The sequence below is a fragment of the Myripristis murdjan genome, chromosome 14 (genome assembly GCF_902150065.1).
Source record: "Myripristis murdjan chromosome 14, fMyrMur1.1, whole genome shotgun sequence".
Lineage (NCBI taxonomy): Eukaryota > Metazoa > Chordata > Actinopteri > Holocentriformes > Holocentridae > Myripristis > Myripristis murdjan.
The window spans coordinates 4,411,824-4,438,195 of record NC_043993.1 but is presented as its reverse complement, the minus strand read 5'-3'; the positions used below and the strand labels follow the sequence as shown (position 1 = coordinate 4,438,195).

Here is a 26,372-nt window from a genome sequence, read left to right as displayed (position 1 = left end):
TACTCAGCAAGGCTTTGACTAATTGAAGCAGATGTGTTCACCCAATAGTTAAACAGGTATGTGGAATGTCTGGAGGTCCCCGAGGACAGGACTGAAACCCATTGTGAAAGGATAAAGGACAAACACTAATAAGATATTGGTCAACAAGGCATTGGGCTCTATTTTAAAGATCTAAGTGCAAGTGCATTAAGGCTGTGTCCAAGTCCACTTTTGCTGTTTTAACTGTGGAAACAGGCTGGTTGCTCCAGGCACATGATTCGAAAGGGCTGTACTGAGTCTCTTCATTATCATGAGTGTGTTATGGGAGTAACATGCAGTAAACCAATCATTCTTACACCCATTGTAAAGATCCTGTGTGCAGACACATATCATCCACACTCCACCATGAGGTAATCCAGCAGCCATAAATAAATAAATCAAAATTGGTTTGGCAATAAGTAAGAATAAATAACACACAAAATAAACCAGTAAAATCATGAAACAAATCACAGATCAGAAAAAAATGGCGACATAAAACATCAACAAACTGAGAAAATGTTAAAAGAACAAGTGATTCTGGTCTCAGTGAGTTCTTATTCCATCTATAAGGTGTGTGAAAATGAAACTCAGGCCAACGTAAAGACATTAAGTGGTGAAGTAATTTCCCTCAAAAAGGCTTATATAGGACAAAATGCCATGTTTTTTCTCTATTTTGCCTTGTTCTTTTTAGTCTGTCTTTTTTAAGATGAGATTTGTTTTCAGCAGCAGGTTGCATTTAGTCACTCTATTCTTTCTCCGGTCAGTTTTTTTTTTTTTTTTTTTTTTTTTCATTGTGTGAGTACAGAAAATAAACAAGAACCTGAAAACAAAGTTTTTGTCGGAGAAAGGGAAAAATGTTTAAGGAATTTCAGAACAAAGAGGGCTGATAGTGGAGTATTTTCTCTGAGATGAGCCTGCTGGTGCTTTTCCCTGGCTCTGACCCCTCCTGTTCCTCTTGGTAGAAACACACAGACTCTGTCGCCCCTCACTGGCAGCTTCATGTAATCATTCCTTTCGGTTTCTGATTACAGATTTGTGTTTGATTACTCGTGTTTCAATTCTTCCAGGGGTCTCTGCAGAAAATTACGTGTACAGTATGAATGATTTTCCTGTCCTTGTTTAGGTTTAAACTCTGGAAATGCTGTTTTACTTCTTCAGATCTCCTGGTATGCATCCTAAACTTCCTCCTTATTCTTCGTTTCCTCTGCAGGCAGCAGAGCCGAGCGGTGAGGACGCCAACCTGGACAAGAAGGAGTCTGAAGTGGAGGCGAGTTAAACACACAGACAGATAACCCAATATATAACATATATAACAATAATAATATTTCATATTCATTCAGAGTGCTGTTAAAAAGCCTTTTTATGTAGCATAAAATCAAAGATCAGCCACAAAAACTACGGTATAAAAACAAGTACGAAACATAAAAGATTGACGGATTAGGAATAAATGCTATAAAAGGTCATAAAAGGTCATTCTGTACAAAATAAGTTTAAAAATGCCTGAGACATCCAGGAGTCCTGATGGAACTAATTTAAGCTTCTGGAACAGCCAATAGGAAGCTGTAATCTTAAATGTCTGTGACAGCCTGGCATCAGACCCGGCTGTGTCTTAAGATGTGATTAGTCAATTTAAAAAAAAAAAAAAAAAAAAAGTTGTTTTTTCATTGCAGGTAGAAGCTGAAATTTGTTTTGTATGAATTGGAGATGTGAGGGAGACTTCCTACAGGCAGGAATACAGAGATAGAGACAAGAACGACAGAGATCAATGACAGATAAAGAAAAAAAAAAGTCGCCCAGTTTCGGAAACAATAGTTGACACAAACTTGACGAAGCAGTTCTTGTTCACCAAAGTTCAAATTCGCAGTCAGAACTGTACATTTGATAGACAGGGTGCCCAGTTTATGTTGAATCAGTTTAATGGAGCTGAAGAAGGACCCTTAGATTTGCCTTGGCACTAAAAATCAAGGAGGCCTGAACAGTGTCGGTCAGCCTGCTGGATTCTGTGTGTATTGTGTACGTCGCTGTGTATGTGTGTCACGGAGGCAGCAGCAGCTCTGGGCCTCAGTTCTGTGTTAGTGGGACAGTTCAGGCTCTGCGTACACCTCCATTTAGCTATTTATATAAGGGAAAGACTGAGAGGGAGTGTGTGTGTGCATGTGTGTGTGTGTGTGTGTGTGTGTGTGTGTGCTTACAGGAGGCAAAGGCCATCATCGCCCAGCGGTCAGGAAACCCTCGGGAGTTCTTCAGGCAGAAGGAGCGAGCTTTGACCATCAGCGTTGACACCTCGCCCGTCTCCATCCACAGGGCCGGTAAGACGTCCGTCTCGTACCGCTGCTCACTGTCCACTTTTAGCTCATCTGCACCCACAACTTCCTCCAAAACAGCTGAGCCACACAGCAAAGGCAGAGTGGGATGCAAAAGCTGTGAGGAAAAAAGCAGACCAGTGGTGAGGGTGGGAGGGAGGCACTCGGTTTTATGTTTACGTTAGGCATTTTAGCTGATGCAGTTCACATGAGGCATCTTCATCTATAACCTGAAGTATCCGTGCTTCATTAACAAGGCAAGTAGCATAACAATAAGGATGGACACTTCCATCCATGTGTTTATCTGGACTGCTGATGGATCTTGAAGGTTTAAGAGCAAGGACCCAAACGCCACTGTGTCCACAGGGGGTGTATTTGATGCTAGCTGTCACGCTGCAAACACCTCCTAGCTGCATATGATTGGACTAATGCTTCACCAGTGGGCTGTCCTCTCTTGAATTTCCAAGCGGACCAACAGAGTGGGTCTTTTGGAAACTTTCTTTATATATATCACAAAAATAGTTCACTGAAATGTGTTTCTGAAAACATTTGAGGTGAGAAATAAACTCTGCAGTTTTCATTTTAGTCACATGGGACGCCCATAATTTGCATAAGGTCGCCTAGACCTCAATTTCATGCAAATGAGGAGATGCCAATGCGATGCCCTGTCTCTGAAAATGGAATGCAACACTACCAGAATGCATTGCACAGCCGCTTACGTCCTGTGGACATAAACCATAGGGCTATAAGTTAGTCTGCTCTGCCATCAGACTTGGCAGCAAAGGGGTTATGAATTTGAGTTCCTATTCTGATCAAAAATGATTTTTCTGGCACAAAAGTGAAAGTGCCTTGCGATTTTTGTGAGTCAGATCCAGATTCTCAGCTGATTGCTTTGTGAGGGTAATTTGTCTTTATTTTTTCTGCCTCGTTTGATCTAAGCGTGCCAAGAGTTTTAGTCTTACCATGAAGAAACCTTTTACCCCTTCACTTTTAAATTCACGCCAATCAAGTTGTGATGCAAACAAACCTTCAAATAGAGCAGATAAGAGCCACCCTCATCACCAATTTCAAGTACAAATTGCTTCAGCTGTAAACCTAATCCACCAAGGCTGCATCCCCCTCGCTCTGAAGCTCCTTTTCTAACTGAAGCGTTTGCTCTGACGTGAGATTAGAAGATGAAAACTTTCTCCCTCTCTTGCCTGACTCTCTGGTGATGCTGCTGCTGCCGCTGTGTTGCAGCAGCCAGATTTGTTTGTGTAAATTCTCCATGCCTCTTTCTAAAGGATCTTAATGTGCACCGCAGTCATTTGGGGGATTTGATGTTGTGAAACGTGGATCACGTAATTAATTGCAATTTCAATTTGCACGGCTTTCACCTGCAAATAACGATTATGCGGACAAATTGAGGAGAATTACACATCATTTGCAGCTGTGTGACCATGACAGGCAGAGACGAGGCTTTATTGTTTTTCGAGCAGTGCTTTTTGGCAGCTTTCCACTCACCGCATACAGTCAACGAATAACATGTCACTCTGATTTGGATGTTTTCGTGATATAAGCGCACGCTCTTTTCCGCACAAACCTGTTTATTGAATGCGGGCCTCAGGTTCCTGTCCTGGTTAGGGGAACATGTGTAGAGACGGAGCACCTGCAGGGAGAAAGAGAGGGAGAGGAGGGCGGGCGTGAGGATTTGGCCGTCTAAATTGTCATCTGTCAGGTCCAGCGAGCCATTCATCAAGTTCAACACGCCGCTCCACTCTGCTCCAATATAAATGGCTCAGAGATGTGTGGATCCATAAGTCTTGCTCAGGTTTGTGAAAATGGATGATTGAGGTGAAGACTGATGAAGAGGAGAGGTGGATATTTGGGACTCCAGCCGCCTGATGGCTTATCGCTCTGTTTCCTCTGAATATGACAAGACAAAGGAGCCAGCCGAGCACATTCTTTTCAACTCTCCCCACAAACTCTGGCACACACTGATGTGGCCACTGGACAGTCTAACTTTATGTTTCCCTTTCTCCATCGATGCGGTTTGGGTTTTCTTTTCACATTGTCGGATGCCGTTTGCCTGCAGCTTCGATGTTTATGTGATCCTGCTGTCTCGACGAAAAGATTCAGAATCTCAGTATCTAAATCTCTATCTCTAAGCAAGTGCAGCAGAAAAAAAAAATGCCCAAAACATTAATTTTTAAATCCTGCTGAAAATAAACTGGGACTAAATTATATTATAGTAGACAGTGTTTGTTTTTTTAACTGGGATTTTATTACGCAGAAATATTCCTAATCTGCTGGTTCACAAGGATGGATACAGTCAAATACAGAAATAATATCCATCAACAGCGCATTTCTGCTTACTCTGCATGCTTTGTCTACAAAGTCAGTGTGTTATTATCACACTAACCACTCTTTCTCTCTTTTTCTTTCTTTCTTTCTTTCTTTCTTTCTTTCCCTCTTTCTTTCTTTCTTTCTTGGTCTTTTCCTTTCGGGGTTTTCTTCTGCCATCTTTGCACTGATTTGACCCCACATTTTTTGCACCGGTCCTCTTTTTTTTGTGTATTCCTTCCTTGCTTCATTGATTCATTCATCCATCCTTTTCTTTGCATGTTCACTCCCACACTCATTGACACGTTTTATTTTGGATTTTCTGGTATATTCCTCTTTTCCTCCCCACCGCGAGTCTCTCTTTTTCTCGTGAATGTCTTCCTATGGGACGCTCCACCTCTCCCTTTTCACTTTGAGGTTAAACTGCCTCTGCTTTCTCTCTATATGTCTCTCTCTCTCTCGCTCTTATGTTTTGTTCTCGTGTGCCTCCCTCTCTCGTCCGTCTTACCCCGCATCTCTTTGTATGGTGCATCGCTCTGTGTCTATGTTATGTGTGTGTATATCTATGTGTGTGCGGGTGTGTGTCACCCCGTCCACCAGGCCGTTTGGACAGCCCTTTCTTGAGGCAGCAGCACAGTCCCAGCGGCCCCAGTCCGAACCCCCCACTCCGGGGCGCGTCGCCCCTCCGCACCCCACCTCACGCACGGACGCAGCCCGCTGCTGCAGCCGGTAGGTACAGTCAATAAACGAGAAAACTGCCAGAAAATTCAGAGGAAAGAAGCAGGGACGTCGACAGATGTTACTCTCCCCAGCCTGCAGATCCCTCCCGATGCATTCCTCCCTTAAGAAGGAAGCAACAAAGATGAAATGACACCCATGGAGGCGGGTGAAAATGCATGTGAATTCAAAATCTGAGTTATCAAAAAGTCATGCAAGAAGTTTCCATCAGGTCAGCACCTCTGTGGTAATTTAGCACTGTTTTTCAATCCACATGCATTTTCATTACCTCTGTTTTTATCAGTTCATTTTTGGACCCCCCCCCACACACATGCACACGCTTCCACACCCCTCACATTCAGCCATTAACCCCTGCCCCCCCACACACACACACTCCCACCAAATCCAGTCCAACCCTGAACACTAGAGCAGCTAAAAAAATCCCTCACCTCACCACCCTCCCCAAAATTCACTGCCACCCTGCCCTCTGCACAGCAACGCCCATTCATCATTGACATGTTTATATTCATATTTCACAATTCAGCTTAGCCGATGCTCTACCTACTTTAAGCACACACACTCAAATAAGGCTGTTTTCAAAAAATCCCAAATCTGCAAGTGCAATTCAGGGTTTTAGCGTTTAGTAAAGGATGTCTTTCTCTCACTGCTCACAATAAAATTACTCTTCTTGCTGGTGCTTTTCTTGGTAATAATAGACAAGGCACTATGAAGAGTGACTGATAATCCACTGATAAACTGAGAATGCTAAATCATCAGAAATTGTTAGAATAGTGGAATGAAAGAAAACAGAAGACAATTCACAATCGGAAAATCTTAATTATTTCTTGATCCTTATCCTCACACTACCTTTACTATTGTATGCCAGGGCATACAACTTCCTGAAAACAGTCTGCTAATTCATGTGTTCAGGAGGACTCTACTTCACTTACTGATATTCTACGTTTCCCAGAAAGCCCATCGACAACCTCGGAGTTTCCAAGACATTTTCAGTTCATGAAAAAAGGGAGACATTTTCAGTTCCTTTATTTTTGTCTGTGGCAACAGTTAACAAAATGTCAGGTCCCTGTTTGCCTGTAATTTGACACTTTTAAATATGTTAAACCATGACATTAGAAAGACCATAGGGTGATCTGATACATGTGTTATCGACTTAATATTTGTTATCACCCAGGACCAGAAGCACGTCCTGAGATGTTAACTTCACTGTTTGATAAGCAGCCAATGCTAGAAATTTGGGGATTTTCCCATTGCAAATTAAAAATTCTTCCATACCATATCAACAAATAAGGACATCCACACCAACAATAAAGATATTACGCAAAACAGGAGCTTTAATCGGTAACTTTGTACCCCGAGGTGTTTTCCCATACTTCTGACAAAGTGAAGCTCTGAATCACTTGGTGTGATTTGTGTTAGTTTAGTAAGAGGAAGACAAGAAGAGTTTTCCAGTCAGGAATTCACTCCTCACATCAGAAAAAAAAAACAGTGTGGGAAAAAGCTTTGTCTTTGATATTGGGATTCATGGCATAAACATTAAATAAGTCATTAAGGTTATGTTTTTTATCTATAGCACTTAACAAAGAGCATAGCGTGGTGCAGCCATCTGCCACCATCTGGACTATGGATTAGATTCCATTGATCTGTCCGTCACACACTATTTCTTGGCGCCTGCTGGTCTCAATGATGGATTTTGACACCGGGGTCCAGCATTTTGAATATAATCCTGCTTGGCCTACTAAAGCAGCACCACCAGGCCAACAGAGCCCTCACCTTCATGCTCAGTATCTCAGACACTGCTGGGTCAAATTTGGTGAACCTTTGGGGAATGACGTGTTTTTACACTGATATCCAGTATCCAACAGATTGGCCAACACTGTGCCACCAACACGCCAAAGGGTTCCAGAGCTTCAAACATGAATTTTTCAGACACCAAACATCATACATACAAAAACAAAACAAAACCAAAACAACTACACCCAGGATGACTTGCTCCATTCGCAGGGGATTCACGACAGAGCATAGAAAACAGAAACATAAGTAGTATTTCTCAGAGCTTTATCCCACCCCTCTCTCGTACTTCATCTAACTTTTAGCTTTTGCACTTGCAGACTAACTTGGCAGTAACGCCCTTAATGGCTGTAAACCATAAAGTGTCTTGTCCAGTTGTGTGATGGATGTTAACTCCATCGTCCCTCTCACAGTCGCCATCCTCTCAGTGTTGTCTAGTCAGCCGCCAACTTCGATCTGTCTCATGGTTTTGTGAACAATTATGGTTTGACCTGATGTATTATGGAAATTGTTACTGCAGCATCAGCAGTATGCGCACATCTAAACACATTTCACGAATCTCGTTTGTTTTCTATCACTCTCCCTCTCCCTCCCCCTCACTCTCCACCGCTGCTCCTCGTCTTGACCAACTGACCAATCCGTGAGTGTGTGTATGTTGGCTGCGTGTGTGTGTATGTGTGTGTGTGTGTGTGTGTGTGTGTGTAGCGTCGCCAAGGTGGAAAACACACCTGTGTTCTGTGCTCCCTTGTGGGCCTGTGTTCGATAATATATGGATCTGTGACTTTTGACATCTGTGGATTAACTTCACTGTAATGCCTGTTTTGTGCATGTTTTTAGGTTCGGTGATTGCAGGGCCTCTGTTGGGTGGGGCTCAAACCAGTTCAACAGTTCTCATGAACAAACCTCTGCCCTCTCTAAAAATTAATCTCCCCTCTGCACTGCAAAAACTCACAATCTTACCAAGATTATTTGTCTTATTTCAAGTCAAAAATGTCTTATTCCTAGTCAAAATATCTCATTACACTTAAAATAAGACATGATCACCTCAGAAGTAACTTGTTTTTAGACAATTGTCTCTTGTTTCAAGTGAAAATTTGCTTGAAACAAGTGAAAATTTGCTTGTTTCATTGGCAAAATTTGTTTCTTGTTTCTAGCTAATTTTCACTTATTTCAAGTGAATTTTCACTTTTTCCACTGGCAAATTTTGCCAATGAAACAAGCAAATTTTCACTTGTTTCAAGTGAATTTTCACTTGAAACAAGTGAAAATTGTCTAAAAACAATTTTACCTCTGAGGTGATCATGTCTTATTTTAAGTGTAATGAGATATTTTGACTAGAAATAAGACATTTTTCACTTGAAATAAGACAAATAATCTTAGTAAGATTTTGCGTTTTTGCAGTGTGGTTATACTTTGTAAATGTGTTTCTATTAAAAGTAAAAGAAAAGAAAAAAACTATAAAAGCTTCTTGCCACAATCACCATGGCCTTTCGTCCTTTCAAAATTGAATCCATCCTTCTTTTAAAATGAAGTGTCCTCATTAATTTAGCGGCAGAGCTGTCCTCCTCTCTTAATTTAGGTCTTTTGACCCTCAGATTCGACCTCACAGGCTTTGACCCTTAGCTGAATTGGAAAGCCCACCCAAGCAAGACTCTGCTCAGCTGGATGTGATTCGTCACGTTAACAGAGTCACGCGTCTCAGTCGTCCGTTCGTCCTCTGTCGCAGTGATATTGTTCATTGTGTGGTGCGTTGTCTTGGATGTCCTCTTCACCGCCTTGGGGAAATGTCCTTTTGGTCGCCTTACAGGACCCTCAGCTTATTATTAATGCTCATCATCTTTCAGTTTCAGCATGATTCTGTCTAAGACACCTGCCGTGATGTGATTCCTCCTCTTCAAATTGTTCCCTTGTTTCATTTCTCATGGTGTTTTTAAAAGTATTTCTAACATAGCACAGTGTGCGTATTGTTGGACACTTCAATCCACAGTATACGTTTATACCTTTTCTATATCAGAGAGACAAATGGGAATTGATACCCTAAAAGTGGCAACATTGCTGCAATATCCTACTCACTGTTATGTGTTGCATTTACAGGAAAACAGTTTCTGAATAACTAATCACCCTTATGACCCCACTTGCCCTCTCTGCTTGGGGATGAAGTCAGTCTGTCTACCTTTACTGTTGCGCTTTTATCCAGACAAATTTACCATGAGCTGTAATTCTTAGATCCAAATTTAATTCCAAGACAACACCCCATCCTACCCACTGGGATTTTCTAAAGACAATGAACCCATTTTTAGAAAGCTCAGAGCTATTTCAGGACCTTGTGGTCACTTCCTGAAACTCATGCATGTCCTAAATGTCAGCTGCTTGAAGTGGTTTAGCGGCTGGGTCATAGATTGTGAAGCTTCAGTGCCAGTGATGTCTTGTCATTTCAACATCCATGACATGGGGCGGTATAAAAAAATGCCAATAATACATGAGAGGGTGTTCTTTCCACTGATTATGGTACCCATAATCACAGTAAAGATCCCCCTCACGAGGGTCATAGTTTCTATACAATGGTTACTGATGTGTACGGAGATAAATAGTGTCGTAAAAATAGGAAAAAACAAGAAAATTGCAAAGTACCTGCCTGGTTATGGCAGGAATTGGCATTAAACCAGGGCAGCGCTGTATGCTTTATGGCTAGTAAAGGTGCTATATGGAGTTTTAAAAAAATGTCATTATCCTCATTTACTTAAGAGTAGTATGTTGTCAAATGTCAGGGTCAATTGACAGTAACCTTGATGTAATTACTAAATGAGAGTGTGGCGGAGATGATCGGCCAGGGGTTTTGTTAGTGGTGTTGTTTCTCTAATGAAGACTACATTTCTCATTTCTACCTGAAGAGGGTAAACATGTTGGAAGTGACTTCTCCATCACACTTTCACTCCCTCCACCATCTGCCAGAAACTCTGAATGCTCAAGCTCCTTTTGCCCTGGAAGAACAGTGCCCTCTTCCTGTTTTGTACCATACAGCAACCCAGCAGGCTTGATCCTGACTGATCAAAAGTGCTGGATGTAAAATGCAGTGGAGAGGCTGATGGAGACTGGCAGTCTTCTCAGTGGTGATCTCAGTTATTTACAGTAATTAACCTCAAGTGATATTATTGTTGCTAAAATCCATGTAGCACCTTTAAGGGATGTAGCTTTGCTGCTCATATTGCCTGGCTGAAACCACCATCAATTCTGTGCCATACAGATCACACTTGAATTCATTGAGGGAAAAAAGGAGCGTGTCCAGCACTGGCTGTGGTGGTGACTGTAATTAACATTGTGTTGATGTTTGATTCATTCTGTACTGTCATTAAGATGTCCATGCCAGGATTTGCTTTGTGCATTGTGGTAGTGACTAACCTACATGCTGTTGACGCTCATATTTTGATGCTCATGCTACATATTGTGATGATGCTTATGATAAATTAACGTTCAGTGGATTTCTGTGACTGTCGTTTGGTAACCTGCCGTTGGACCGCACTTGTTTCTGTGGGTGTTCTCTGGTTATGTGACAGTGAAAGTGATGTAATTGCTGTGGGCTTGTGCATTGTAAAGATGTGTTGAAGTAATGTAGCATGTGCCCTCCCAGACAAACACATGCAGGTATTTTGATGAATGGCAATACCTGGAAAATTGGGCCTATGTGCAAGGGTCCTGTTTACATCCAGTTCCAATCAAACTTAATTTTTTTATTTTCACCAGTTTTACTAGAATCACACCTGGACTTTTTCTTCAAAAAAAAAAAAAAAAAAAAAACAACCAAACAAAAAACCCTCAAATTCTTCTATTCTGACAAGTTCACAGCATTTTAGCTGAGCAACTGGAAGCCTGAATGAGGGTACTCAGGATTGTAACTGCTATGGATGTGAGAGCATGTTTTTCAAATTCGTACAAGAAATACCATATTAAGTGAGACATAATTGATAAGTAACTTGATGTTCTGTATGTTATTCCAATCCTGAGACACTGAGGATTTAGAAACCATTGCAAACAAAATGAAAAATACGGCACATGTTCAGATGTGCTGCTGTTATAAAACGTTGCGTCATTTTGTCATGTTATCATTGTATTGGTATATTTTTTGTTTGGGGGGAAGGACTCTTTGTTATTTCAACACATCTGGTTTTGGTAGTGTGATTCCATGCTGTAAGTGGATTTTGTGTGTGTGTGTTTTGTGAAGACTTTGTGGTGTGCACTTTCGATGTTTGTTGCTGTGCCATTCTGACCCGACAGGGGACGACAACGATGAAGGGAGCACAGAATACAACATGGCCGCTGTGTCGCCCATCCCTAAAATAGTCACTACGGCCATCAGTGAGGATGTCAGCAAGGAAGAGGAAAACTTCAGAAATGAGTGGGGTAAGAGTGCAACATGGACACACACAAACAAACACACACACACACACGCATCCTTGCGACATGATTTTCTTTCCCTTCTTGTACTACACACATAAATGGAATATGTTATCTTGCATACTTATTATTTTTCCATGTTTCTTTGCTTATCTGAAACTTTAAAACCATTCAACTGACACATACTGTTAATATATTGTGTCACGACCCGGCTCATGAACCGTGACAAAAAGTGGAGGTACACAGTGTTTAACGTAAAGAATTAAAGATTTATTAACATAACTTAACCAAAACCATTCTATAGTTGTGAAGTGTGAGAATCTGTAATGTCAGTGTGTCTGCCGATGGATGTGTGAACAAATGGTGAGTGCGGGGTGTTGTGTAAGAGAAATAAAACTAAATCAGGCCAAAGCCAACCAAAGAAAAGACGTGGTGCCATCAGGGTGGATAAGAGGGAGAGTGAGGGAAGGAGAGGGGGCCTTTTAACCCCTGGGAGCCTGGCCAGGTGCTCCCAATTGGGAAGACTAGTCTCCACCCACCAGCAGCCTGCAACAGGGAGAAACACACAACAACAGACAGGGGGAAACACATAACCACGCCCAGCAGGCCCTGCTAGGCAGGAGGCCGTCACAATTGAAACGTGGATTGTAGATTGATGGAAATCAATGAAATCTGTATAAATTTGTATATTTAAGGAGTTATTGCAGATTTAAAGGATTTTTTTTTTTTTTTTAATTTTACCCATCTCGTCCCACAATTTTTATGCTACAATGATGCTCCATATGTCAAACCATGCAGCATTCTCTTTTAGATTTATGCCATAATTTTTTTTTTGATACTTCTTATACATTTTGACTTACTAACATTTAATAATATACATATATTGAAATACAATTAGACTTCCATTGTATTTGTAAGTCAGCCAATGTGTGTAGTAGAAACTCCAGTCAACTTTTTAAATGCTCAGTATGGCCAGTATGGCCTCTCTCTGTAACAAGAGCAATAACATTATGAAGCAGGGTTTTGCAGAGAATCTCACCCTAAATTGCACAAAGAGGAGTTATTTCGCATCCTGTGTATTAATAAAGATGATGATGATGATAATGATGAGTCATTGACAGTGAAATATATTGAGAGATGCCAAATACGACACAGTCTCAACAGCAACAATAATATGACAAAATAAAGGATGAAGATTTGTGTGAGATTTAAATACAGCTTCAGATCCTCTTGGAAGAGCAGTAAATTCACTGAAAGCATCTTTGACTTCGTTTTGACAAAAATAATAATTATTTCTTGAATCCTTTTTTTTTTTTTTTTTTTTTTTTTTTTGCTACCCGCAGCATCAATCTGGGTAACAGTGGGTGTATGATTTCCATTCACAACAGTGTTTTGAGGTTGACAGGTTGACAGCCACTCACACACTGGGTGGCAACCACGCATGTGTGTTGTAAATAGGGTGTATCGGGCGTGTTGCGTATTATTTTCAGTTGACTGAAGCGACAAATCCTAAGTGTTACATTGTAGCAGAGCGGATATTTATTCAAATGACAGTGTCATAGGCTCTGTCTCAGACACAGCTGGCAAGTAGGAATTTGCAAGGTCTAATTCAGGTGAAGACACATTGGGAGCTTCTTTTTAAGATACATTATTTTAGCCAGTTTTGACTGAAGCCTTCCGTTGGGAAATCCAAAAATGCCTAGCAATGTAAAAAATCTTTGATATCCTCTTAAATTAATGGTCCCTGTTTCAAGAAAATGTGTTCTCAGATGAAAACTTAAACTTAAATTTGAACATTTTATGTGAATATTGCGGTAAGTTTCTGTAAAACCACTGCCATTACATTTACCTATTGGACAGAGCATCCTGACGTAGCACCTGTAAGGTAGCTGACATCACATTACATTAGAGGAGCCTTAATGAACATGGCAACTGGTGTTAATGTGCTTCATGGAATGCTATGCTAGTCATGCAGCATTTCCTTGTTAGGTCGTCTAAATCCATGTAACCTGTTGGACGATAGGTTCCTAACTCAGTACCAAAGTGACACGAAGCTTCCTTACAAATGTGTCACAGCCACAGATGATTATGATGATTAAATATTGTCTCTTTGTTTCCCACCAGATTCAGTGCCAAAGCAGGAGCAGAAGTCCCCAGTCCAGGAGTCGACTCCCACCAAGCCGGTGCAGAGCGTCGCCCCGCAGGCTCGCAACTCAGCCAACTTCTCTGTGTGGGAGTCCGGGACAGACAGCCTGGTTGAGCTATGGGACAGCGGCCCTGCCCCTGCCACTGCCCCCTCCCAGTCCTCCCACTTGGTAGACTTGATGAGTGACAGCACTGATGCCCAACTGGCCGACGTGGCGCCAACCACCGCTGCCAGCAGCAGCAGCGGCGGCGGCCGGCCCCAGCCGCTCCTCAGCTTCGATGAGATGATGGATGGGACGTTCTGCTCAGGCACAGGCACAGGCGCTGACGACGACCCCTCCAGTCTGGTGGATGTGGCAGGCTCTGACCAGATGACCCTCAGCTACCAGCATGCACTGCAGCACGCATCAGGGGAGGGGCAGGAGCTGGATGACGGACAGCTGCTGATGACCAATGGGGAGACGCTGCTGAAAGAAGGGACTCAGGTCAGGGAGGCTAACTTTAATGCGCCTGCTGCAGCTACAGGGGATTCCTGCCTGTTTGTTTATTTTTAAGTAATTTCTTTCTTCTGCTTGTTTTTGGTCCATACAGGCTAGTGAAGGCTATTTCAGCCAATCACAGGAAGAGGAATTTGGCCAATCCGATGAGTGCTCAGCTAAACCTATGCCGGCCTTTTATAACAAGCCACCAGGTGAGAATAGTAAACTGAAACTCTGGTGAACAAAAAAAAAACATTTTTCATACAAAATGACAACATAAAATGTAAGAAAAAAAAAAAAGATTCAGGTGCCGTAGTTCCACTGTTACTGTAAAAAATAAACAGCAAGCTACCCATAGCACCTGGTCACATAATGATCACTGTCTTGTTGTTAACACATCGGGTTTGTGCACTAGATAACACGTCTGCTAGAGGTTATTTTGTCGTTAGTGGGTTGCATCTTGTGGTTTGATAAATTAATCTGATGGCTAGTGAGCTAGCTAACAGTTCAGGTTAACTGAGCTGATTCTTGTCAAGCTACATCTCAGAGGACTCTATCTAAGTGCACAGTCTGAGCAGCATGGCACAAATGGCGCAAGAGCATGTCCAAGTCCACTTCTGCTATGTTAACGGCACAAAAGATTGTCGTTGCACCAGGAGCATGTTTCAGTAGGGCTGTACTTAGTCTCTTCATTAAATGTCAGAGTGCCATCTCCCATTCCCTTTAAGAAGCATGTACGCTTGCACCTTGGTGGATTTCTGTTATAATGGCAGATTTTCCAGGTAAGAAGGAACGCTTCTCTGCAGAAGAATGGGATCTCCTTGGGCACAAAATGAAAGCACAGAATATACAGTACAGGCCAAAGGTTTGGACACACCTTCTCATTCAATGCCTGACTTCTGCACAACACAACTGATGGTCCCAACCCCATTGATAAAGCAAGAAATTCCACTAATTAACCCTGATAAGGCACACCTGTGAAGTGAAAACCATTTCAGGTGACTACCTCTTGAAGCTCATGGAGAGAATGCCAAGAGTGTGCAAAGCAGTAATCAGGGCAAAGGGTGGCTATTTTGAAGAAACTAGAATATAAAACATGTTTTCAGTTATTTCACCTTTTTTTGTTAAGTACATAACTCCACATGTGTTCATTCATAGTTTTGATTCCTTCAGTGAGAATCTACAATGTGAATAGTCATGAAAATAAAGAAAACGCATTGAATGAGAAGGTGTGTCCAAACTTTTGGCCTGTACTGTATGTGCAATGTACACCCATCTTTGTAGGCTCGCATCACTATTTGGATTATCTGCACTTAGTATAACAGTGAAAAATGTGCCACTGACTTCAGACCTGGTTTTTGTTGGTCACTTTCAACTGCTTGGATGTTAGACAGGAAAAGGACAACTGTGTCAGCTGGGGATCAGCAAAAACACTGTTGCTGCCCGGTGCTGCTTGGGCCTCTTTGTGCTGCGTGTAAGATAGGGCCCAGAGTGTTTTGGAGGAGAGACTATGGCTAAAGACAGAGATTTTACTCTGTCACAGTGCGCTACATTGAAACAAATCCTTTAAAGATCACCAACCTTTGCTTATTCCATTACTGATTTGACCTACAGCTACACCACAATGTTTTTCTTTTCAAGCCCGGTTATTATATCAGTGATATCATTTGTGCTCAGCTAATGATCCACTGGACCTCTATGATGATGCTGGCTGTGGTTGCTGGCAGATTTTTGATGCAGCTGACTGAAAAGACGCAGTAACAATAAGATTGACAGGTGGACTGTTGAGGTACAAATAGTGTTGCAAAATTCCCGGAATTTTCAAAGTTGGAACATTTCCATGGGAATTTTCGGAAATTGACGGGGAATTTTCGGGAATTTATATTCACTGCATTCACCTGGTCATATACATATATACATAATAAACATTTTGGTTTGTTACAAGCAGATATGCATGCAAACATGTTACATTATAATGAATTTCCAGGGAATTTTCGGGAATTTTCCCCAGCTGAGTCAAACTGTCGTGAATATTGGCATAACCAGTGTGCGAAATAAGGGGGAGCAAAGGGGAGCACAGCTCTCCTGGTGGTGACATGAGCTCCCCTGGCTGGAAACATTGTGCACGGTGTGCGTGGCCACCCGGTCTCAAAATTCCCAAATTCCCAAAATTCCCGAGCCGAATTTTCCTGGGAATTTTCGGAAAAATTGGAAAAAAAGTGACAGCAAAAATCTCAGAAACTTTCCGGGAAATTTACCAGAAAATTTCCACCCCTTTGCAACACTAGGTACAAAAGATATATGGAACAGACTTGTCAAGATGAACCGTATGGCTAGCTTTTACAGAATAAATGTCAACAGCAACAGTCACCATGAGAAATAACTCAAAACTGTGTGTGTGTGTGTGTGTGTGTGTGTGTGTGTGTGCTGTATGTTCAGAGATTGACATTACGTGCTGGGACACGGACCCCGTGGTTGACGAGGATGACGACTAACCGGCCAATCAGAAACCACCACCGGACCAAGAGGAAGTAGAAAGTGCACATCACCAAGAATCAGATTTTTTTTTTTTTTTCTAAAAAACAAAACACAAACAAAAAAAGTTATAGCAAGTCTTGCATCAAAACAACTTCTGTATAATCTCCTAAAGGAAAAACAAAGTTAGCCACCTAAAAAGGGTTTGAGTTATCGTTAAAGATGCTAATGGGTTGGAAAGCTTGTTTTACGAGGGTTTTTTCTTCTGTGTGTTTGTTACTTTATTTATTTGGTTTTTCTTCTTTTTTTTTTTTTTTGCTATGCAGATGTAATAGCTGGGAGCGGGGTACTTTTGTTTGTGTATATGATTTATTACACAGCAAAGTAGCGCACAGCTTTATATTAGAGACAATGAACCCTTGTGTACGGCAGGTAGCCTGCACACCTAGTCGATAGTGCTTTAATAACCCCAGTATAAAACTGTAATCACAATGGATCAATACAGCTGCCATATATATATATATCCTCTTTCTTTCCATTTCTTTGACCTCTTTTCTACCTCCCTTATTCCCTCTGCCTTTCTCCTACCCTTCCAGCAGCACTGCAAAAAATATTCATCTTCACAAGTCGATTGTTTAGTCTTAAGATCTCACTCTTTATTGAAAAAAAAGGAAAAAAAAGTGAAAAAATTCACTTTTTCCAATGCACCCCACCTCCTTTCAGGAATTTTGTTTTGTTTGTTGGCAACCTGGTTGAAGACACCTCTTTTGAAGAACTGACATGATTCCAGAAAATTCTTAAAATAAGTTACCCCTTTTGACCTTTTTCACTCCTTTTTATAAGATTTTAAGACTGAAGTCAAGCTGAAATGACTTGTAAATATGGATGCTTTTCAGTGTACACTACCTTTTTTTTCTGCCTCCTTAATGAATGAACAGCAGCTTCTGCACCAGCCCTGCCCTGTGGTTCCCCAAAATTAATCTTTTTTGCTCCACTGACTTATTAACACTATCCAAAAAAAAAAAAAAAAAAAAAAAAAATCTTCAAAAAAAAGTCTTTTTTGCATTTGACTTCAAAATGTGTTCTAGATAAATATAGATATTTTTGAAGTACTAATAGTGTTTTTTTAGGCAAACTTGGCATTGAATCTGGCTTTGGGATGAGGTGACCACTGTGAGTTCCAAAGCCAGATTTGGCCTGTGCATACTAGAGAAAAAAAAATTCTTTATATTATTCCTATTCCTCTGGAGAACTCTCACTCTGTCCAAGGCTACACATGAGAAGTCATCTTTGCCTCCAGGTCCTGAAAATGGAAAAGAAAGAGTGGCAGTAAAATCCACACACCGTCATATTCTGCATAGTTTTAACGGGACAGCTGGGGGCCCGGTACCTGTTGGGAGGGGAGGGGGGGGCAGCATGGTGAGAAGGATGCCTTGCCTTGTCTAATCCTGTCTAGATTTTAATGTTCATGTCATGGCGATTAGGCCTTACTGTCCCACTGATCTGCAGAGAGAGAGGGAAGGAGATGCGAGGGCATGGATAGGCTGTGCAGGCAGAGATGTGGGATCAGGGTTTAGACAAACCTGGGTCACAAAGTACTCGCTAATATTTTCTTAGTATTTTGTTTTAGTCTGCATGCAGTCTGCATGCAGTACCAAGATGAATTGGCTTTATCGGATTGAGACAGATAGATAGATTGAGTGAGAACGTCAGGTAAGTTGTGAGTTTCACATACATTACTGTAGTGGTCTTAGACTTTTCCATGTCAAGGAGCCCCGAAATCCATGCACACAGTAAACCCCAGATGCCCATTTGAGAGGAAGTTATCCTAAGGAGAAAATTGTTTGTTGTTTGGTTTGGAGGTAACAAAGGTTGGTGCAGCAAAACTATGATCAAATTAGGATCACGACCAAGAATGATCAAATGGCCATCTTGAGAACTCATAAAAGTTAATTTAAAAAACGATTTCTCCTGTTGCTGGGGACACCCTGCTACCGTTTCAGAATTCACCTGGAACTAATTTAAGATTGGCTCTGTCAAGCGGACTGCTGAACATTTGATGAGCACCAGGGTTTGATTAGAGCGTTCTCACCTACCCACATGTACCGCACTAAGGGGGTTCCTTGAGTTCCTTTCAACCAGACTCAATGCAGCAGGTGTGAACGCCACCTGAAAATACTTTCTGTAGTTTGTTTCAGCTAACTTAGGTGCAGATGGGAAGGATTTACCACACAGGAAAATACGACAAGCACCAGACGGTTTCCAATCATTTCAGGAAACTGTTCAAACTGTACGCACTTTTCTAAGACTGACAACTTACCTAACATTTGGAACCTCACAAAACCCAGTCTGGTGCTCCAAGCGGCTCTACGCAAATGCTAAAGATTATTTGCAAACACTGTCTGACCCAGGTCTGCCACCTGACTGCTTTTGTTCTGTGCCAATGCAAAAAGTAACATCTGTATTTGTCGTTGTGTTGTTTAGCTTGTTTAACTCTCCCCGGAAACTGGAGTCACAGATGGGGAGGGAGGTTATATTTTTAATACCTGTCAAAAAGTGTGCTAGAATTGATATTGAGGATCTTTTTCAATATTAGCGACAACAGCAGACGTCTTTGTTGTAAATTCCTGTAAAAAAAAAAAAAAAAAAACTCCTAGGCAATAATAATTATATCTAGAACACTCGGATAGTCATTGTGAAGTTACAGAGCCCAGTTTCAGAAAAGCATCTGCAGCATCTTGGCTCATTAATTTACAGTGGATCAAAGATGATCCAGGGGCTTAGATGCTTTTCGGGAGCCAGCCAGCAGTGAGGCTTGGTTTAAACCTCTGCAGTTTGCATGATAAGTCCATGTCTGACGAAAAACATGAAAACCCAACACACACTAAGGTCATTTTTAGGACATTATGGTCATTTCACAAACTTCTCCCAAGATCAGGTTCACTTATTTATCACTTGTTGATGCTATTTAGATTTTTTTCCAATCCTTAATTAATGGGTCAGAATCAAGCAGCCACTTGTTATTCAGTGCTGTGCTCTGATTTTAAATCTTATCTTAAAAGACAGCTGAGCAAGATTGGCTCTAATACTGTGTTCAAATCATAATCATACTTAATTAGACTTAAATATAAGCTGACAACTGAGAAAACACACATCAGCCTCAGAGTGGGAATAACAAGTGCAGCAGGATATGGGGGTTTTCTGTAGGCTGTGATGCCGCCCACTTGGCATCGTGTACTGACACAAAAGTTTATCAGCATAGGCCGAACACACATTCACCAAGCAGCAGTCCAAGGTAATACATATTAAAAATTATATAATTATTATTTATTCAGGGCAATCAACTTTACTTTTGAAAAGTGAGCAATATCGGTCACAGTTTTTTATGGTTGAGTTTAAATACATCACAGTTATTTGAGACATTAAATATGAATGTTTCCAGGTTGTAGCAAGGAGATGTCTTCCTGTTGTTTCACTTCTTTCAATAAGAAGTAAATACAGCATAAATACACTATTACTTTTAACACCACAGTCTCTCAGCTTGTATACTTAAAAGGTCAAAGAAAAGGAAGGAATCAACAAAAGAAAAAAAATTCCAGGGCGATAGAAAAATCGATGAAATTTGCCGACACTGGAACAAATCACAGCAGCTGCAGCTGTTGGTGCTGCTCATGAGCGTCCAATCGGCTCCCTCTTAGAAACGACAACAGGTTCTGTCACATAGTCAACACACGCACTCACACACAGACTTCTCATTGGCCAGCTGAACATGTGTACTCCACAACCAGACAGAGGTGAAAGTGAGCTCTGTGCAGCTCTAGCAGCATGGACGATGCAGAGATGTGAACCAGGCCTCAGCTGGCGGCGTGGCGGCTTGTGAGCTGAGCAGCGGCGCTTCTCAACCTCATCAGTGCACAGGCAAACTGGCAAAACAGCAAGGTGACACCAATTTATGTTTATAATCACACCAGAGTGACAAGAAGTGCGGTGAGCTGCTGGCTGTGGCACAGTTTGAATGAATTTGGAGGGGAAAATATATTTATTGAATTGATTTTCTCTCAACAAAAACGCAGCAGATATTGAAATGTGAAGATGCGTCTGAGTTGGCCTCACAACATGCCTTGGCACAGCTGGGTGGATTCAGAATGTAATCTACTATAGTCCCCCCACCCCCACCCACCACCACCAATCCACCAGATAATGGCTGATTCAGTGCTTTAAATTCTAATCAGTGATCTGCTGGACCACTCCAAAGCAGTTACACAATCTAATGCTATTTATTCTGATTCCTAATCATTGTCCAATACATTCTGATTTACAGGGAAACCTGTGCCAATAAAAGTCATTGCTTGCACAAAATAGTAAAGTTAAAATACAGTTTATCACAATTTAACTTGGCTGACAGAATCATTTACAGCCTCTCTGTATTTTAGAAATGCTGCATAATACATTTTTTTTTTGTTCCCAATCATCCATAATTTCACAAACCAAACATTTTCTTGCCCTTGAAAGAAACTGTTTCTATGTAATCGACCAGGCAAGCACTTTTTTTTAAGTGTTTGCACTCCTTTGATTAACTTGGTAACTTGCCTTGCCTTGACCACACTTTACAGTACAGTGCACATGCATGTAGGTTTCTCTACAGGTGATCCTATGATTAAAGCATATTACCATGAAACTGACCAGGCGGCGTTACCGACTATAATATTACTGACAACAGTTTTGTAACTTTGCAAAAATGGAGTAAAATACCATTCAGTTTAGTAAGAAGAGAAATAGTCCTTGAGAGGCATGTGGTGTGATCAGTGGGTAACAGATTACAAGGTCTGTTTTTTTGTAATCTGATAGCTGTAATCCCATCATCATCCACGACGCAGGCCTGCTCACTGTTTGGGTTGAGAACCACCGCTGGTCAATGTGACGAGTACAGCGTGTTTTTGTGCAAAGATGGCTAGAGAGCTGCTTCTTTCTGCTTTACAACATTCCTCCTCTCCACATCCTCTGCCGATACGTTACTGTTCACACTGTTTGAGTTTCAACCTTTTTTGTTTGTTGGTTTGTTTGTTTGTTTCAACCCTGTCTCTCATTCTCTCCCTGTTCCTCCACAGTGCAGTTCACACATTCACCAGTAGATGATGCAGGTGTATTATTTGTACAGTAACTCCACTGCTGGACTACCTCTGTGCTGTCATGTTGACAGAGGATGTTTGTCCATTCTTTGTTTTCTCCTTGCAGATGTTTCACAGTAGTCTTAATATCCGATTTACAGTCTAGACGTAGCATTGCCACTAACTCTTTAGTAATATTTTTGATTGTCGTCGATGATAATCTATAAAATTTGTAGCACTTTTCCTTCCTGTAAAGTTTAAGAATAGATTTCCCATGGTGCAACTCTCCCCAACATGGCTCCAGACTGCCTTTCATTTCTGTCTGTCTGACTCTGACTCTGAATTCCAGTCGGAGAGCAGGCGCTTGGGAAGGGGAATTCATAGGGAAGATGAAACATTTTCACTGGGCTGATGCATCTTTGAGATTATGAAAAACACGTTTTCTTTCCAAAGTCCTCCAATGCACCATTGCAAAAACTGTTATTTTCCAGTGCCAAGAGCCGTTCCCTGGCCGATATGAACCCATGCAGCATTTAGGGAACTGGAGTTTAGCTGAGATCTTTCTGAAGAAAAGTGTAGTTCCACCAGGGATTCCTCATAGTATCTGGTGAAGAACATGATGACCTTGGGGTTGCAGCATGTTTGGCTCAAAAATATTGATGAACAATCCAACTATTTGTCATTTATCAATGCAGAAAATATTTTCAGCTTCAGGCATGCACACACACACACACACACACACATACACACACAGGCCTGGCCTTGGTTAAAGATCCCATATTCAGTTTTCATATTTTTTTGTTATCAAATCTTCTCTGGCTCAGGACAAGAATAATGCTCTTCATTATGTTCTGCAAATACATGTAGCTCAGTTAAAAGTTGAATTTGTTCAGTGACTGTGCAGACCAAGTCCTCACCACTCTGACTGGCCGACAGCAGCGGCTCCTCTCATTCAGACGAGGCGAACCTGCTGGGTGAAGGCTTTCCAGTTGAAATGCCGCAAAATGGCCTTATTGGGCAGATTTCTGGAGTCCAGCTGTGATGCGTTTCCTGGAGTAGCCTGGAGTTGGAGAAATAAGGCGAATTTTTTGAAAATGCAATACTTTCAACCATTCAAGTCACATCAAATTATAATACTGTCCTTGTAGAACACCTGATCATACATGTAAATAAATAAGAGGAAAATCTGAATTCCTGTAATATGGGACCTTTAAATTTTCAAGCCTGAGTTAACTCTACTCTCCATGAGTCACATTGCTATTCACATGATTCAGGCCTTGGAGTCAAGTTAAATAAATGCTAATAATAAATAAATCAAGACTATCTGTTCATGTCCCTGCTTTGAGTTGAACCCAGGAGCAATAAAAATGATAAACCATCGTAGTATTTTGATGTAAATAGCTTTGACGGACTGATTTTATTAATCCTTATACTGATTTACAACTTATTGTTATTATTAGTATTATTAATGCTATTATTACTATGATTGCTGTACCACTAACACTTCTTTGTACCTTTGACCCGGATGGGTCACAGCATTTTAAAGCATGTTTATTTTGAGATGGAGCGGGCGTTTCCCCAGACGTTTGATGTGGTGTTGTGGAGCTGAATTTGCTCTCGGCGGTGTGGTGCTGTGGCAGCGAGGAGGCAGGAGGTGAGCTTCTGAGGGAAGGCGGCGTAGTCAGCCGGTAATGAGGCCGATAGATGGGCATACTCCAGAGGTCAGCCAGTTGATTAGGGACAATTTGAGCTTTTTTTTTTTTTAATTATCTCTTATTAATCAGCGGATATGAGCAGCGGTCACGCTCTGACACTTCCTCTCCACCACGAGCCATCAAGGCCTGAGAGGCTGCAGGTTTTCACTCCAGCTCATCTCACTGATTAGCCACTCTTTTGCTTGTTTTTGAGTGTGCAAATCAGTGAAATGCTGCTGTAGTGTTTTGTTGGGGCGAAAACCCGCAGCCTCTTGAATCTTGGGGTCCATCACATGCACAAGGAAGCTTCCTAGTTTGGTGACAGTCTTCGGGAATGCGGCCATTTAGGACTGTCTAGGTACAGCAGGGAGCATAGGACACATTAGCTTCTTTGAGTTGGCAAAGTTTTAAAGAAACACCAGGTGGTTCTTTGCTGCATACGATATCCCGTAAGACCAAAAATCCTCATATCTGGTTATTTTATTGGTGGACAAAAGCGTCACTTGGCAAGGCAAGTTTTGAATGAAAAGGTTTTTTTTTAGATGCAAGTGCATGAGACCTGTGGCATGTTTTAACTGAAATGTATCCAAAGGTGAGTGAGTTATGTTAGTAAAGCCCAGTTACTTGGCCTTTCACCGCCTGATGTCTTCTTGTTGTTGCTTGTTCCGTAACGTAACTTGCCTGGCATAGCTGCTAGTCATCCCACTGGAAGTAATCGGACTCCATATTAGCTAGCTTGCCATAAGGTAGCTAGAGTTATGAGTACCTCCAGCACACTGACAGGCTTAGATAAAATTAATTTTTTTTGGTTACCATGGAATGGAAATACTCAATTCTGATTGGTCAGTCATGGCATTCTGTGGTGTGATATTTCTGAGCAATGTCCGTCCTCATGAATAACTGTTGCTATGGACGGAGACAAAGCAGGTTTGTTATATCACACCAGGCTGAAAGTCTGCTCCATTTACAACCAATTAATCAGGCTAGATAGCGACCCCTGCTGGAGCAAAGAAGCCATTACAACATAAAAATCTCTGCTTACTTGGGCAACATCTGATTCATGGTTGGAGGCTGAGCTATGACCAGAATAGAAACGAAAACCAGAGGAAACAACAAGGAGGAATGTAGACTAAAATGTGCAGTAGGTGTGTTTAATAAAATCTTTCAAAATTCACATTTTGTGTCAAATTGTTGCTTTCTTTCATAAGCAGCCTGGTCATTACTGCAAAAGAAACCCGTTCAGGACAATACCAGATCTGATCACCCTGTCAGGGTTTATTTTGCGATAATGACCGCCTGGCTGGACATTAGCCCTTTTACTGTACGTAACCCTGTAGACAAAATAGGTGACTAATAACAAATGTCCTTTTCTAGTTGTCAAGGTGATAGGAAGCTTCCTTGTAAATGAGTCAGCTCCCTGATGTCGTTTGTTTGAGAACCACTGGTGTGTTTGGGAGCTGCGATGTAACCACATGAGTTTTTCTTTAATAATGAGACTTGGTAAATCTTTACAGGCGACTGGCAGTGAACCTGTGCCTCCCCTCTGCCACCCCACTGCCTCTCTGTGTGTGACACTGAGCTGAGACTCTCCTAACCCTGCATCTTTAACTGTGGCTGAGCTCCTTTCTGCCCAATTCTAATGTCCTGCCGCCTCCTCCGACCCTGAAACAGCTCCCGGTAGTGTCTATTACTCTCTCCCTTCCGCACTACAAGGACAAAAATACTACTACTCTAATATTACAAGTACAACTACTACTACTACAATCCCCCCCCCCCCCCCCCCACCCCATCACGCCCTAAAGCAAGGCTTAGCCGTTCCTTTTTGACTCCCTTCTTTCTCTCTAAGACTTTTCTTTCTCTTTTCTCATTTTGTACTTTGTTTTTCATTTTCCTCCTTCTCCTCCTTTTTTCCGTCCGCTTCTCACACGCTCTCTTTTTTGAAATAAGCACAAGATCTTTTGTGACATGCTAAAGTGCTGATGTACTGTATGTTAATAAAAGACTTCAAAAAACCTCCAAACCTGGCCTGAGAGAGACTGTTATTGTGTCACCTGTCAGCAAACTATTTGAAGTACTGCAGCCTTTATTTCTGCCTTCTGTTTTCAGTTTGAGTGTCCCAACAACTTTCCAAATGATTCATTCCCTGGATTCCTGTATGTATTTACCTTTTAATATTTTTCTGCCAATCTTATCCACGGTGACTTGCACAGAGGGTTCAATGTCTTGCTCAAGGACATTTCATTGATTGTCAGTATGTTCACACTAGTTAACACGTGAGCCTCACTCCAGTGAAAACTTCCTACATCCAGTTCTGGAGATTTCCATATTTTTAACTTCAGCTGAACAATTACATGCTGCTCTGTTAGGTTTAGAATATTCTATAACACTTGAGTTTATTAAATCTTCCCAGAACCTATTACAGATGCACCAGATCTGTTTTTTTTTTTTAGGATCTGGCCAGATCCCAGATCCATTACTTAAGATACAACCGTAAAATACCGTAAAATATGCTCACATGGCTTTTTTCTATGTTGCTTCCATTTCTTTCTTTCCTTTTTTCTTTGTTTTTGTTTTTGTTTCTGTTGAAGGATCCCCCTGGATCTGGCACCACTAAAATGACTGGATCCTGTTCAGGTTCACTCTTTTGACTCGACTTACTCATTTAACTAAAAGCATGTCTGCTCCTCTTAACTCCTTAAAATGTTTTGGAGTTTTGGAGATATGAGGTTTTCACTGGACCACAGTCATACAAAGCTGTAAATGTGTACTTGACACAGATATGTTCAGACTGCTATCAACAGGCTTCCTACAGACACACCTGTGGTTCCATTATGAGAATAATTGACATTCTGAGACAGATTTTCAGTGTGTCCCAGCCGTCCCCGTCCTCACAGTGAAGACGGAGCAAAA

The 26,372-nt window shown here is 41.5% G+C and overlaps 1 protein-coding gene and 1 long non-coding RNA gene across 4 annotated transcripts in view; one reads left to right on the top strand and one right to left on the bottom strand.

Moving 5' to 3' along the window:
* The window catches only part of dbn1 (drebrin 1), a 167,159-nt gene extending 141,683 nt beyond the window's left edge, over nucleotides 1-25,476 (top strand). The window contains exons 9-16 of one of the 3 annotated variants that reach the window (XR_003929340.1): nucleotides 1,229-1,285; nucleotides 2,213-2,327; nucleotides 5,244-5,372; nucleotides 11,442-11,567; nucleotides 13,686-14,191; nucleotides 14,298-14,397; nucleotides 16,625-18,482; nucleotides 18,532-25,476. Coding sequence is in view for 2 of the 3 variants with exons in the window: in XM_030068338.1 (XP_029924198.1) it covers nucleotides 1,229-1,285; nucleotides 2,213-2,327; nucleotides 5,244-5,372; nucleotides 11,442-11,567; nucleotides 13,686-14,191; nucleotides 14,298-14,397; nucleotides 16,625-16,680 (1,089 nt within the window). In the remaining variant the exon portion in view is untranslated. Of the gene's footprint in view, nucleotides 1-1,228; nucleotides 1,286-2,212; nucleotides 2,328-5,243; nucleotides 5,373-11,441; nucleotides 11,568-13,685; nucleotides 14,192-14,297; nucleotides 14,398-16,624 lie in introns of all 3 variants that reach the window. The other 2 variants (XM_030068338.1, XM_030068339.1) reach the window with 2 other exon arrangements.
* Nucleotides 783-2,668, bottom strand: LOC115371166 (uncharacterized). Its single transcript, XR_003929341.1, has 2 exons — nucleotides 2,211-2,668; nucleotides 783-1,274 (listed from the first exon to the last, which is right to left on the bottom strand). It is a non-coding gene; the product is annotated as an uncharacterized LOC115371166 (long non-coding RNA).
* Nucleotides 25,477-26,372: the final 896 nt, after the last annotated feature.